Source organism: Olea europaea, chromosome 16 (genome assembly GCF_002742605.1).
Source record: "Olea europaea var. sylvestris chromosome 16, O_europaea_v1, whole genome shotgun sequence".
In the NCBI taxonomy this organism is placed as follows: domain Eukaryota; kingdom Viridiplantae; phylum Streptophyta; class Magnoliopsida; order Lamiales; family Oleaceae; genus Olea; species Olea europaea.
Window position 1 is genome coordinate 7644650 of NC_036252.1, and position 15493 is coordinate 7660142.

Below are 15493 nucleotides of genomic sequence, written 5' to 3' on the forward strand. Positions count from 1 at the left end.
GTGTATTTGTGGGATATCCAAAGGAGACAATTGGATATCAATTCTATAATCCCGTTGAGAAGAAAGTGTTCATCTCAAGGCATGCCATATTCCTAGAGGAAGAGTTTATTCTAGGAGAGGGTAGTGGGAGCAAACTAGAACTTGAGGAAGTTCAAGAATCCACAGACACTGTTGACCAATTAGATGAACTTGAGTCTGATCCTACACCTGTTGGTGGACAGACTCTTGATCAGGATATAGAGAACCCTGAGGACACTCCAGCTCAGCGTAAATCAAAAAGGATCATTCGACCTCCCAGAAGGTACGAATTCACGATTACTAATCAAGTATTATTAATCGAGGATGATGAACCTACAAATTATGCAGAAGCAAAGTCAAGTGTTGATTCGAAGAGATGGCAAGATGCCATAGAATCCGAAATGGACTCAATGTATGATAACAAGGTTTGGACCTTGGTCGACCTTCCAGGTGGGATAAAACCGATAGGTTGTAAATGGGTTTACAAGAAAAAGGTCGATGTGGATGGAAACGTCCACACATACAAAGCAAGGCTAGTAGCGAAGGGTTACACACAAAGACAAGGTATTGACTTTGATGAAACTTTTTCGCCTGTAGCCATGCTGAAGTCCATTCGAATTTTGCTTGCAATAGCTGCATACCATGATTATGAGATATGGCAAATGGATGTCAAAACTGCTTTCCTTAATGGAAACCTGCAAGAGGAGGTGTATATGACACAGTCTGAAGGTTTTGAATCCAAAGGAGCCAACAAATTATGCAAGCTAAATCGATCCATTTATGGATTAAAGCAAGCCTCTAGGAACTGGAATCTTCGTTTTGATGAAACAATCAAAAGGTTTGATTTTATCAAAAATGAAGATGAACCGTGTATTTATAAGAAAACAAATGGGAGCGCAGTCGTATTCCTGATATTATATGTCGATGACATATTATTAATGGGAAACGACATCCCAGTACTTCAATCAGTAAAATTATGGTTGTCAAAGAATTTCTCCATGAAAGATATGGGAGAAGCAGCATATATCTTGAGAATCAAGATCTATAGAGATAGATCTAAAAGATTACTAGGCTTATCCCAATCTTCGTACATAGATAAAATTTTGAGAAGATTTAATATGGAAGAGTCCAAAAGAGGATTATGCCCCATGTCACATGGGATTTACCTCTCAAGAGATATGTGTCCTAAAACACAGGATGAAAGGAGTCGCATGGACAAGATTCCTTATGCTTCGGCGATAGGATCTATCATGTATGCGATGCTATGTACGAGACAAGATGTTTCATATGCTCTAAGTGTTACGAGTAGGTTTCAAGCAAACCCTGGTGAGAAACACTGGATAGCGGTTAAGAACATTCTTAAGTACTTAAGAAGGACTAAAGATGTGTTCTTGATCTATGGAGGAAATGAACTGAAAATTCAGGGGTATACTGATGCTAGTTTTCAAACTGATAAAGATGATAGCAAGTCTCAGTCAGGATATATGTTTACTCTCAACAATGGAGCGGTTAGTTGGAAAAGTTCCAAACAGGAAACAACCGCTGATTCAACAACAGAAGCCGAGTACATAGCTGCTTCTGAAGCAGCAAAGGAAGCTGTATGGATCAAGAAGTTCATTAATGAACTTGGAGTCGTTCCTAGCATTGTTGATCCCATACCTTTGTATTGTGATAACAATGGAGCCATCGCGCAAGCGAAGGAACCGAGGCCTCATCAACGATCCAAACATGTGCTAAGGCGATATCATCTCATCAGGGAGATTATACAAAGGAATGATGTAAAGATAGAGCGAGTTCCCATAGATGATAATATTGCAGATCCGCTGACAAAGCCGTTGTCACAACAGAAACATGATCGTCATGTGGATGCTTATGGTATTAGATACGTGAGTGATTGGATCTAGTGCAAGTGGGAGTTTGTAAGTGTTATGCCCTAGATCCAATCGATTTAGGTTGTAAACGCTTTTAATATATTTAATGCATTTGATTTTGGCGAGATCTATTATTTATTTAAATTAATTTTGTAATAAATAATATTAAATAATAGAATCCGAAGATCCAATTTTTAGGTAATCTGTTAATCACAAGGATTTGTGATTGTGAGATACAAATTACATATAATTGGATCTTGAATAAACCATGGTCGTAAGTAATAACGAGATACGGATATCGTTAATACAGTTAGACCATCACGTGTGACATTTCTTACTTGTGAAGTAAGTAGCTGATCTCACGAGTTAAAGTGTGGTGACACTTAAATGAAGACGTGGATGTTTTGTTATAGAACAAAACATTGGAGACCCGCTAAGAGATTCCAAATGGATAACTATCTGAGTGTCAGTGGCTAATCTCTAACGTTCGGTAGTGGAATTGGTCCTTTGACTTAAGGTCGTCCTGATACCTTATATGAGGACAGTCATACTTTGGCGGTGTTGGATGTTACTCTGAAAGGGGCCGCTAATACGACATCGTTCGGGTACGTCAAGAATCGTATGAAGGTTGTGATTGATTAATAAAGGATTCGTCACTCTTAGATAGTAGGAAATTATGATCTGCGTTTCATTCAATTAAGTCGATGATGAAATCCTTGGCCAAGGTGTACTCATAAGTCGAAAAGGAGTTTTCGATTTATATTGACTTAATAGTGGAGTGAAAGATATGATCAATGATCGAGATTGACACAATTCCATATCTCGTAATTGATCGGATCGTATTGACGAAGGGATAATAGTTCCACGGTAAACGAACGAATTTGATTTTGTCATACTACGTGATATTTCCCGTCACATGTATTGCCCTGACACATTGCTAGATGTCAATCAGGGACGGCGAATGTGAATTGACGATAAATTAAAAGGGTGTATTAATTTATCAATTTTGATTAGATCAAAATAATATTTCACGACGTCATACATCGTGGTCGGGAACCTAATGGGTCGCACACAAAAGAGAATTTGAAGACTGCAAATTGTCAATTGATTAATTTAACAATCGTTGAATAAATTGATTAATTGAATTTGTTATTTATAATCCCGAATTAATTAATTAGATTAATTAATTCACGGACCGGGTTTAATTAATTGGATTAATTAAATATTGGACCGGACCGGACCGGGTCCGTTTGGGTTTATATATATATGCAGCTATGGTTTGAGGTCCAATAATGTTTTCATTATTCTTGCTAGCACAAAAAAGAAACCCTAGCAGTTGCTGTCTACTCTCTGTGTGGATTACATTGGAGACTGGACAATTGGACAGCTGTGGGAGGCAGATTCAAGCTGCTGGAAAGGAATAACGCGAAAGAGTTTGCAAATCACAAGTAAAGGTATATTTCTTATCACAGTTTATATCTAAATACAAAGCTGAATCCTGAATGGAAATTGAAACTTGCTAAATTCCGCTGTGCATGTTTAAGTAAATTTCCAACATATAAATACCCAAGAGCTGTAAGTTTGAGTTCCCGCTACTTTTATATAGATAATTTCAGTATAGAGACATTAACACCTGGATGTTTTTCTTCTGGCTTTAACCATATATTTTGCCTTCGTGTGGCGAAATTTAGAAATCATTTATAAATGTTCTTCATTTTCGACCACAAATTTCAATGGATCCACACGTAATATCTACTCATCCATCACTCATTTCTAGTTATTTATGAAATTAAACCTTTTATAAATTCTTCCCTAACAAAGGCTCAGTTGTGACATTTACTTTATTAGCTGTTCAGCCTGTTCTTATATGAAGACCTCGGGATTAGGATTGCAAGGCTCTTATTATTTTCAGTTGCATCTAAATGCTATGTTACTCCACGTATTGCTTGCTTTCATGATTATGATTCATTTGTTGTTAAAAACACGGTGCAAGAATGAAAATTTGTGTTCTGGATTAGTTAAAAAGCAATGGCAAAGCATCAAGTTCTACTGAATGTGATATAGCCTTTGTTAATCTGGTTTAGCTTTTGGCTGGTCATCCCTGGAAAGTTTTCTAGCTTGACTTGCTTGTTCTTTGTGCGGAATTTTTTACAGGGTATAGCCAAGATATTAGTCAGAGCTGCCATTCACGAGGCAGCAAAGAAGAGGGAGGTGAGATACAAGGACATTAGAAAGATCGAAAAGGAAGGTAGGCACCATTTCCATGATGATATTACTGTGATTGTGATCTATCTTGACCATGATCATCGTAAAAGCCCTAAACACGAGCAAGGGTCTGTTGGCATCACCAGCGCTCCTGTTGACATCTTCTCGTATAATTCAGATGAAATCGAGGAAAATCCAGTTGACAAGATTTTCCCCAATGAGGAGTCTCGACATATATTGGCGGTATCCTAAATAGAATGTGGAAACTTGAAAATCGGTAATCCTGTATACAGGTTTCCGCGTAAATAAAATTATAGTTGCTGTTTGATGCTGCGATGAAAAGGCAAGGTTTTTCATGTAGGTTTTTACAGAAAATAAACAATTTTTTTGTTCTTTGCATGTTAGTTTTTATTGGAGTTGAGTTAGCAGATTGCATTTGTACTGATATGTATTTTTTAAGTTAAGTTTTGCACTCGTTTATGCTTAAGATCATAGACCAGCCATAGCATTTGCAGAGCATGTTTCTTTCTTCTATATTTGCCTCAAGACACCAATCTTGGCTACCATTTTACAAGGACAACTGATCAATCTAAATATTTCATTTTTAGTTTATTCCTACTCTTTTTTCTCCATTCCTTCACTTCTGTCTATTCGGTCATATTTATTTCCCGACTATGAACTCAACATAACAAATACAGGTCAATCTTCGAACAAACGTATATCAAATGCTATAAAACATATATCTGGACCAACTTGTTTGGCTGGTTCCGAAGTATTGACTAGATGTGAACCGTTTCAATAAAATTTCATCTTTGAATGAAAATCTATTTTTAAATATATTTGATCTTTTTCATAATTTCACTCTCTTCTTGTGTATGAATCAATCGTGGTCTCTCAAACTTTACCAGCGATTTGGAAGAATTCCTTGCTTGACGTAGATGTTTCTAGTCGCACTTAAAAGCCATGTATTCTTCGATTAAAGTTATAAAGTTTGGATTAATATGATATTTTTTGTTAATTTTAGTACACGATTGTATTATTTTATTACATAAAAAATAAGTCTAGAGGGTTTGAAATGATTGTATTTATTTATTGGAAAAATTCACAACTATGATGTTAAGTATCACCCATTTTAAAATTAAGAACAAATGTTTTAAATTTTAAAAATCAGCTATTTATTAAAATTTATTTATGATCCAATTAATTATTTGTATATTTTATTAATTAAATATATAAATGTCACATATTTATACAATTTGCTCATAAATAAACGATTTAGTTATTCATATATTATTTTTTGATCACAAATCAGAATTTTTATAAACTACAAATTATTTTGCGGTCACAATTCAAGAATTTTTATAAGTCACAATTTGTTCATCGGTCAGAATTAATTTATCATTGACAAATCACAAAAATTAAAAGTCACAAATTATCGATCATAAATTAACAATTTTTAAGGTCACATATTATTTTTTTAATCACAATTTATTTTTTTTCATTAGTCACATATTGTTTATTGATCACAGTTAACCAAATAATTTGTAACCACCATTTCATCATTGCCTACATCAGCAGCAGCAGCAGCACCGCCTACCAACAGCAACACCACCACTTCAAACAAATCAACCCATCATAGAACATACCAACACATCATCACGCTAAATCCACAACCATGCCACCAACACCATCGCACAGAGTACCACACCATGTATTGCACACACCCAACGACCACACCTACACCATCACAAACGTACCCACAGCACACCATCTTTGCACTCACTAGAGCTCTTCATTTCCACCACCACACCACAAACCTCCACCTGTACATCCACCGCACCATACAACCACCGCACATAGCACCACATCACTCGCCCAACCACTACACCCATTGCACAATAGTAGCTCATCACTATCACACCCACTAGAGATCTCCATTCCCACCACCGCATCGCACACCTCTACCACTGAACCATCAATCATCACACCACTCACAATTTTTTTTTAAAAAAAAAAAAGGAAGAAAGAAAGAAAGCAAAAAGATCTGCTGGAATGAGTAGTTGTCGGATTGGGTGAAATAAAGCAGTGTGAGATTTGTAGCGTCACCTAGCGATATGCAGCGATGAAGGCAGAGATTGCTGTTGCGACAGCTGATCTGAAAATTTTATGGGGTGTGGTAAGGTGGTTGAGCATGATGTTGGTGAGGTGGTGCCAACGGTGTGGTGGCGCTAACGAGAGTGGTGGCGGCGTCGATGGCCAGCTTGTGAGATGAGAGAAGTTGGGATGGAGAAAGAAGAGAGAATGGAGAGGATGAACATGATTATGGTTTTGGTATGTGTGGTTGTGTAGGATGAATATGCTTTTACTACTTGTACATAAAAAATGTACATAATGAATTACATAATATGACGTGAAGGGAAAAGGTTTGATGAAAAAGTCGATTATATTTTAAATTGGCAAATGGCAGAATGCCACGTGATATTATGTAATCTATTATGTAAATTTTAATGTACATGTAGCAAGATTCATGTTGAATATGTATATTTAATTTTGTAATATAATTATTAATAAATAAAATATATTAATTAATTAACAAAACATCTAATATTTGAAATAGTAAACCTAACCTATGATATATAAATTGGATCTCCAAAATGTATTAGTTCCTATAGTTTTTTTTTCGCCACTTTATTCATAGAGTTGGAAGAATTATACTGTAAAGAAATGAATCAATAAATACTTATAATTAAAATTTTTACTTACTCGAAAGAGCCCTCACTGTTTTGATTTTCATCGTTTTTTCCGCGATAAAATTCTAGCAAACTCGCCGGTGATTTGTTTTGGTTTCTATTATGAGCAAATGCATTTCGGTAGCGGAATCAGTATGGAAGGATATCGAGTCTACTAATTCAGGTCCATTAGTTTTAATTAATTTCCAATTGCTCCTTTCGAATTTCATATCCGCTTTCATTTTCAATTTTCATTTTTTCACCATGTTTCTGTTTGTATTATCTGACTTTAACACAATCCCGCGGTTTTGATGGAAATTACGAAATGGACTCCCCCAGTGACCGATGATCAGCTTTCAGTGTTAGTATCTCCAACTTTTTTGGTTTGTTTTTTCCTCAAAATTTAGAAATATTCTATTTCTTTCCAGTTAAGTGTGTATATGTAAGTAAACGGGTGACAAATTATTGTTGATTTATGTTACAGATTGCATTTTCTTTTTGGGAAGAATCTGGAGAGAGCAACGCGGATAATTGATCAAAGGGGTGTAAAGAGGATTTCCGGCGAGCCCAGTGGCCGTTCTATTTTCCAGGTAAACTATTTTTCTTCTTCTTTTTATCTTTTTCTTTCCCTCTTTATTCAATCATTTCTAGGGCTTGTCGTTTGTCAAAGTTTGGACACTTGTTTCTGAATTCATTTGAGATGATTTTTCGAGACATTATTTTAATTTGGAGCTGGAATTGACTAAGTGAATTATTTTCTGTCAATTAGGGTTTGTTTTATGATTTTACAAAATTTACTTTCCCTATCAGCACAGAGCAACCATCCCCTTCACTCAGTGTTGAGACTGAGTGTGAAAAATAGAGATAGAGTTAAAGTGATGATTAAAGTAATTGTCAGTAATGCTGGATCATATTTCTACTTCTTTCTTTAAATGCAAAAATGTTGATATTCCAGGTTGTGGGAGAATCCCGGAGGAAGGAGGAATATTTATGCTTCCCTGAACACTATTGTTCATGTTATTCATTCTTCTATGACATTGTGAACAGAGGGGAACAACTTTGTGTAATATTTTCTTGCTGCTTCCATTATTTCCCATAATTTTAGTTAATTCTTTCGATGCTTATTATGTAGCTCATATGTTTATGTGTGACCTTTCAGTGTAAGCATCAACTAGCTGCAAGACTGTCGGCCTCAACTGGAGTATGCATTGATGTGAAGGTTTCTGATGAGGAACTAGCATTCTTACTTTCCAAGCTTTGACAACTTTGAAGGACGAGATTTTGCCTGTAGCAATTGAGGTTAGAAAAAATTTGATGAGACTTTAATTAGTTACTGTATGTCATGACTCTTTAACTAGTTACTGTATGTTATGACTCCAAGAATTACTACTACTTAACATTCGAGTTTCATTTTTCAGTCAAATTGATTGATTTTTGGATGCTTGTCTGTTCATATTCTAAATTCGGTTGTGCTACATCTACACAATAAGTTTACACATACATGATATAGTGAAATATGATTGGATCGGAATTTTTTTAACTGAAAAAAAAAAAACCCTCAACTGTATGTAAACCATTATGTAACTGCTTATGTACAAATAACATTATTCTTTTAAATTTTACAACAGCATTAAAGTAGAACTTACTCTTAAATTCTGGCTTGTTATGTATAGTGTCCAAGTGGTTATAAATCCACAAGCTAAGACTTAAACGTACCAATGCAAACAGGACTCTAATAGTGTCATTAGAATACCCCTCTCCTCCTAAAAAAAATGTCCACAGTAGTCCATACTTCCACTAGGTGACTTCGTGGAATCAATGTTCTACTCAAGTAGTCATCTCCACTGCTCATCCCATCTGCAACGAGAGTCTTCTCCAGAAAGGTGGTCTATTTCAATAAAAATTGTTACCAACACATTGCAAACAACTCACTTTTAAATCTGGCCTGTGAGATGAGTGTTCCACTGTGATTATAGTCCACAAGTTATAACTTAACTTCATGGTGTGGAATGCAATTAGACTCCTTACACCTGTTTAAATATGTAGGTATAGGTTTGTGGTGTTAATCTCAACTGTAGATCTGGACTATGGATAAATGTTTTAGATATAAGAAGTTTTATTCTACTGCAAATTTTGGTTGACCATTGGTATAGTAGTTCTGATGGTATTTTTGTCCTTGATCTTCGGACTAACAGCCCAATTGGCAAGATAGTTTTGTAGGTAGACTCCTGGTCTATTTTATGGTTGCAGGAGTCGGAAATGGCCTTCCGTCTAGAGAGCGTTAATTCCTGCCTAATTTCAACGACCTAGATGAAGTAATCATCATTCCTGCGTTAGCAAATGGAATTGTTATGACAAAATCAGAAAGCACATTGAACCTGTCTGGTTCAGAACAAGAAGTTCTGACCTGCAACTTTGTTGCATCTTTCCTCTTACCAATCCCTTTTCTAACATATTCTGCCGAGATTTTTTAATTTGAATCTGTGATCGTGAAGTCGTGAACCTCTTTGAAACTATGCAAACATGCTTGAATCACGTAAATAGTTCTTCCCACTTTGATTCCTGTACTAAATATTATTCAAGCAAGATCAAACAACACTCACGGTACCAGTATAAAATTGACGAGCCTAAATCAGGAACCATATTTTACATGTTCCATTATACAAAAACTTTCATCCATCACAATTCCGTTTTTATTCTTAACAAATTTCGTAGTTAATAACTACATTGTAACCCAAATTGAGTAATGATCCAAGAAAAAAATGTTTCCTTTTCGGAATTATTCTTCTCTTTGCCCCAACATTCTTTAAATCAAAACAGAAGACATTAAACACACTACAACACACCAAGAAAACACAAGTATCAAACTGAGGAAGCAAACAAATACAACAAGAACACATAGACGAGGATCAAGTTAAGGGACGATCTTGTAAGCTTTCAACTTGTCAATCCATGAAATGAACGAATTCTTAGAATTCCTGAATCCCAGAAAACCATGCTCCTTGCTTTTGTTCATGGTATCCAATAAACATTTCAAGCTAAGCATAGTATCAGCAAGCCACCAAACCCCGACATCCTCCAATTTAGTAGGTGTTAATCCATTCTCCCGCACAATTTCATCCCAAACCTTCCCTTTATCCTTCATCATCGCCAGCAATGTCAGGTTCTGCCCCTCCTCGAACTCTTCATATTCCACCCCAAATTGCTCAGCCAATATCCTCCAGAAATGTTTCCACTTGAAAACATCCCCATTGCTGATATTGAACGCTTCATTCCTAGCATAGGGATCCACTGCCGCCCATATTTGATGCTCAGCAATCAAATCTGCATCAGAACAATCGTAATATCCATCCCACACAACCTCACTCCCTGGAAACCTCAATGGCATACCCTCGTGCTTACATATGGCGGCATAAACACATAGGGTACCAACTAAGTTCATCATACTGAATGGAGAGAATCCAAATATAAGCCCTGGCCTATGAATCGACCACGTCAATCCCTCCCTCTTTTCCACCTCCTCGAACAGGATATCCTCCATAGTATAGTAAAAATTTGGGCAATCCAAACGGGGCAAATCCTCGTGGAAAGGAGTATCATGAAATTTTATCTTTCCAAAGGATTCAAATGGACCAACGTAATGCTTCCTTCCTGTTTGCAAACAAATGTGCTTCAAATTAGGACAATTGGAGATAACTGCTTCAAGCACATTCTTAAACATTTTGCCATTGGCTTCACAATTTTCAGCCTCCGTGGATTTATTGGTCCATGTGACATAGAAGATGTGTGTGACATCCGTTAGCGGTGACAGCTTTGCTTGAGCATCCTCATGATCTGAGATGTCGCATCGGATGTATTGAATTGGATTGTCCTCACTCCAAGATGGCTGGGGGCGGCGGGCGACGCCGTAGACCTTCCAGGGGCCGCCGGGTGTATCGGCGAGCGGGAGGATTTCGGCCAAACTATTGCCCACGATGCCGGTGACACCGATTACTAGAGCCACGCTTTGGTGTTTGATCGGTGCCTCATCTTCTTCAAATTTTTTCTGTTTCAAGATCAAATCATACAAGGGTTTTAACCGCTAGAAACTACTCATATCCTCACACACATAAATAGATACACATGCAATCCGTATACAGATTCTGAATATATCTGATATGAATAAACTTACCTTTGCAGCGCCAATAGCTCTGGTCGACCACCAACTCATTTTCAGCAACAGGGGTTGCGAACTGTGTGTGTGTGAGTGAGTGAGTGAGTGAGTGAGAGAGAGAGGCTTCTGGGGATTAAATTAAGTGAGGGAAGAAACTCAGAGGAAAGAATTCAAAGTATTCTCTGTTTCTTTGGAGTGTGATAAGCGAGAGATGTTAGATATTTATACTATAAATATAAAATGTGAAAGAAATAATCAATTTGGGTGAAGTGTCCAAGTGGCGGAAAATATGACATTTGGGCTTCCTTGACTAAATAATTTAACATCCCATTATCCTCTAGCCATTATTTTTTACATATATTTCTGGATCATGGAGGAGGTAGTTACTTACAGTCTGCCTATATTTATACTCACATCTCGTTTGCCAAAAAATACACATCAAAAACAAAATCATCAGAAAAAATATTATAGTTTCTTATACTTTGAAATTTTATACTTGAATTTTTAAATAATTTTTTTGGAATACATTTGAGAGTTCTGAAAATCATTCGTGATTGTTATACAAGTAGTTTGTGATCGGTATATCCTGAGAGTGATTGTCCACAGATGTTGCATCAATTATTGATGAGCAATTTCACTTTAAGACGTGTTGTTACGAAACTCGATCAGTCGATAAATTCTATTTCTACAACTGCAAGTAATTATTTTTTCAACAAGAGAGGCTCCTTGTAGTCTCTGTTTCTTTGGAGTGTGATAAACTACAAAATGAGAGAGAGAGAGAGAGAGAGGTTTTTCGTAGTTCTGTTTCTTTTGAGTGCGATAAACTACAAAATGAGAGAGAGGCTTTTGGTGGTCTCAGTTTCTTTGGGGTGTGATAAACTACAAAATGATTAGCCCTTCTTTGATCCCATTATTTGGTCAAGAATGCATTTTAAAATAGTAGATAGATAAAAAATGTGTGATTGAAAAATAAGAAATTTTTTAAATTTGTATGTAATATTATTTTATTGAAGAATGTATTGTCAAAAAAAGAATATGTGATTAAAAAAAAAAATTAGATTTGTATATAATATTATTTTATTGAAAAATATGGGATTAAAAATGAGAGAGGATATATTTTGAAAATAACGTATATCAAATAAGGGCTAGATAAGGTCAAGACTGTATATGCCAATTTTTTTGTTGTTGTCTGTTTGGAGAATTGATCCTTATGGACCTCTTGAATTATCTGTATTCATAAATAAATAACTTTTTATTGCATTATATGCGCATCAAAATTTATAAATTTATTTATCAACGTATTATATGATGAGATTTGATTGAGTGAAAATTTCGCCGACGGAAAAAAGTTCTTTCACCTTTTTTGTCATTAACCCACATTACATAAGTACGTCGTTTAAGTGGTGATTTTTTTTTTATTTTTTTAATTTAATTTATCTGTGCTTGTAAATAAATAATTTTTTATTAAATTATATGAAAATCAAAATTTATAAATTTATTTATCAACGTATTATATGATAAGATTTGATTGAGTGAAAATTTCGCCAACGAAAAAAGTTCTTCCACCTTTTTTACATTAACCCACATTACATAAGCACATCGTTTAAGTGGAGAAGAAATTTTTTTGTTAGTTTTAATTTAATTTATCGTCACTTCGTCAATCTATAAAGGATGATGTACAATAAATATTTTTCAATAATTTTTAATCTGATGTAACTTTTTTAGAAGTAAGAGAACATTCAAAAATAAGTAAGGAGAATATGATAAGCTGCCCGACATATGTTTTTGGATAATGAATTAAAATAATATTTTTTGAAGGAATTATGGTTAAAAATTCGAGAAAAGTTATGAATTTATGTACAAAATTATTTTATCGAGGAAATTATGATTGAAAATGAATTTTATACCAAACATGGGCTACATAAGCTTTTCAGCATGTCAAATGTTACAAGCATGGATAGAATGTCGTCCGAAGCAACTTCTTTAGGAAATGTTTTGAGAAGCGTGTATTTTATTTTTCACATCAATGATCTAGTAAATCGTTGTTTCTATCGCTTGAAATTGGATTTGATCTATGGAATATGTAGTTAAAAAAGGTGTCACGTATGAATATGTAAAAAATACAAATAAGTATCTAATTTATTTATTCATTTTTAAATAAGAAGTTAATAAGAATTCGTACCACATTATTACAAAATAATTTTAAATGAAATAATTAGATAGAGGTGAACGTGCAACCAATCCATGAACTTGATAAAATAGCCTGCCAACAAGCTACATATTTAACCATTTGTGTCGTTAGTTTCATGAAAAAATTTCCCTTGATTGGCAAAACGAAGAAAATAAGAGATTTTCAGTTTTCTATTTTTGGAACTTAAACGTGTCGTGTATCTTCCGTCACTTGTGAATAATGATCTCTCCTCTAATACTACGATAGATATTATTATAATTCAAATTTCAACATATTATAAATGATATAAGGGTTTTTGTTAGCCCTAATATCAGCAAGAGTTAAATTAAATTAATGAGACTTGATCTTGCAATCTTATAATATAAATTATTTTTAGTATTAAAATTAAGCAATTTTCTCATTAGATCTTAGAAATTGTAATGTGTGTAATGTGACTTGAGCCTGTTGACCAGTAGTAGGTTTGACGGTCTATCCCTTTTTTTATTGGTTGGTTTTTGAGATGTACAAGTATAAATGAGAAGGCTTTCGAGTTTATTAATGATCTCAAATGTGTCTTGTACGATAAGCTTTCCTTGGGGCCTCAAAATCCGATCAGCCTCCGCAACCAAGGCCATGAAATTACACATTTTATGAAAATCAAAATTTATAAATTTATTTATCAACGTATTATATGATAAGATTTGATTGAGTGAAAATTTCGCCAACGAAAAAAGTTCTTCCACCTTTTTTACATTAACCCACATTACATAAGCACATCGTTTAAGTGGAGAAGAAATTTTTTTGTTAGTTTTAATTTAATTTATCGTCACTTCGTCAATCTATAAAGGATGATGTACAATAAATATTTTTCAATAATTTTTAATCTGATGTAACTTTTTTAGAAGTAAGAGAACATTCAATATAAGTAAGGAGAATATGATAAGCTACCCGTCATATGTTTTTGGATAATAAATTAAAATAATATTTTTTTGATGGAAATATGGTTAAAAATTAGAGAAATGTTATGAATTTATGTACCAAACATGGGCTACATAAGCTTTTCAGCATGTCAAATGTTACAAGCATGGATAGAATGTCGTCCGAAGCAACTTCTTTAGGAAATGTTTTGAGAAGCGTGTATTTTATTTTTCACATCAATGATCTAGTAAATCGTTGTTTCTATCGCTTGAAATTGGATTTGATCTATGGAATATGTAGTTAAAAAAGGTGTCACGTATGAATATGTAAAAAATACAAATAAGTATCTAATTTATTTATTCATTTTTAAATAAGAAGTTAATAAGAATTCGTACCACATTATTACAAAATAATTTTAAATGAAATAATTAGATAGAGGTGAACGTGCAACCAATCCATGAACTTGATAAAATAGCCTGCCAACAAGCTACATATTTAACCATTTGTGTCGTTAGTTTCATGAAAAAATTTCCCTTGATTGGCAAAACGAAGAAAATAAGAGATTTTCAGTTTTCTATTTTTGGAACTTAAACGTGTCGTGTATCTTCCGTCACTTGTGAATAATGATCTCTCCTCTAATACTACGATAGATATGATTATAATTCAAATTTCAACATATTATAAATGATATAAGGGTTTTTGTTAGCCCGAATATCAGCAAGAGTTAAATTAAATTAATGAGACTTGATCTTGCAATCTTATAATATAAATTATTTTTAGTATTACAATTAAACAATTTTCTCATTAGATCTTAGAAATTGTAATGTGTGTAATCTGACAAGAGCCTGTTGACCAGTATTAGATTTGACAGTCTATCTTCTTTTTTATTTTTTATTTTTTATTTTTTATATTTTTTTTCGGTTGGCTTTCGAGATGTACAAGTATAAATGAGAAGGCTTTCGAGTTTATTAATGATCTCAACTGTGTCTCGTACGATAAGCTTTCCTTGGGGCCTCAAAATCCGATCAGCCTCCGCAACCAAGGCCATGAAATTACACCCGAGACCCGGAATTCAAAATAACTAGAAGAAAGCATATAAACTTAAGCATCAAATCTAGTTAATTGAGTCTTATGTACACACTTGTTTTTAATCTTTGAAAAGAGATGGTCTGCATACGATTCACAACAGTCATGATAAATTCCAAATAGACCTCGTTCATAAATAATCGGTAGAGTATCAGGAGCATCTATGGAGACAACGTTCATAACCCACAACTTCATATCTTTAAGAGCAGCAGCAAATCCGCAGAGGGATCACCATCACTTAGTACAAGCCGAATGGCAACCAAATATGCTATTTAATTACAGAAATAATGGTATAAATGTAACACTCAGAATTTTAAATTTTTAATTTCGTGTGGGCTAAATT

General features: G+C 34.4%; 3 protein-coding genes across 3 annotated transcripts in view; 2 read left to right on the forward strand and 1 right to left on the reverse strand.

Annotated features, from left to right (window-relative positions):
- Nucleotides 1-4626, forward strand: part of LOC111412580 (probable protein phosphatase 2C 63) — a 10988-nt gene extending 6362 nt beyond the window's left edge. The window contains exons 5-6 of the mRNA XM_023043515.1: nt 3446-3464; nt 4044-4626. Of these exons, the coding sequence (XP_022899283.1) occupies nt 3446-3464; nt 4044-4346 (322 nt within the window). The 3' untranslated portion in view covers nt 4347-4626. The remainder of the gene's footprint in view (nt 1-3445; nt 3465-4043) is intronic.
- A 2157-nt stretch (nt 4627-6783) lies between these two features.
- Nucleotides 6784-8266, forward strand: LOC111411980 (zinc finger SWIM domain-containing protein 7-like). The gene is made up of 5 exons (XM_023042693.1): nt 6784-7007; nt 7163-7184; nt 7308-7413; nt 7779-7886; nt 7983-8266. The coding sequence occupies exons 1-5, from the start codon at nt 6947-6949 to the stop codon at nt 8082-8084; spliced, it is 399 nt and encodes a 132-aa protein (XP_022898461.1). The 5' UTR covers nt 6784-6946; the 3' UTR covers nt 8085-8266.
- A 1227-nt stretch (nt 8267-9493) lies between these two features.
- LOC111411981 (3-oxo-Delta(4,5)-steroid 5-beta-reductase-like) lies at nt 9494-11183 on the reverse strand. The gene is made up of 2 exons (XM_023042694.1): nt 10995-11183; nt 9494-10868 (listed from the first exon to the last, which is right to left on the reverse strand). The coding sequence occupies exons 1-2, from the start codon at nt 11031-11033 to the stop codon at nt 9738-9740; spliced, it is 1170 nt and encodes a 389-aa protein (XP_022898462.1). The 5' UTR covers nt 11034-11183; the 3' UTR covers nt 9494-9737.
- Between the last annotated feature and the right edge of the window lie 4310 nt (nt 11184-15493).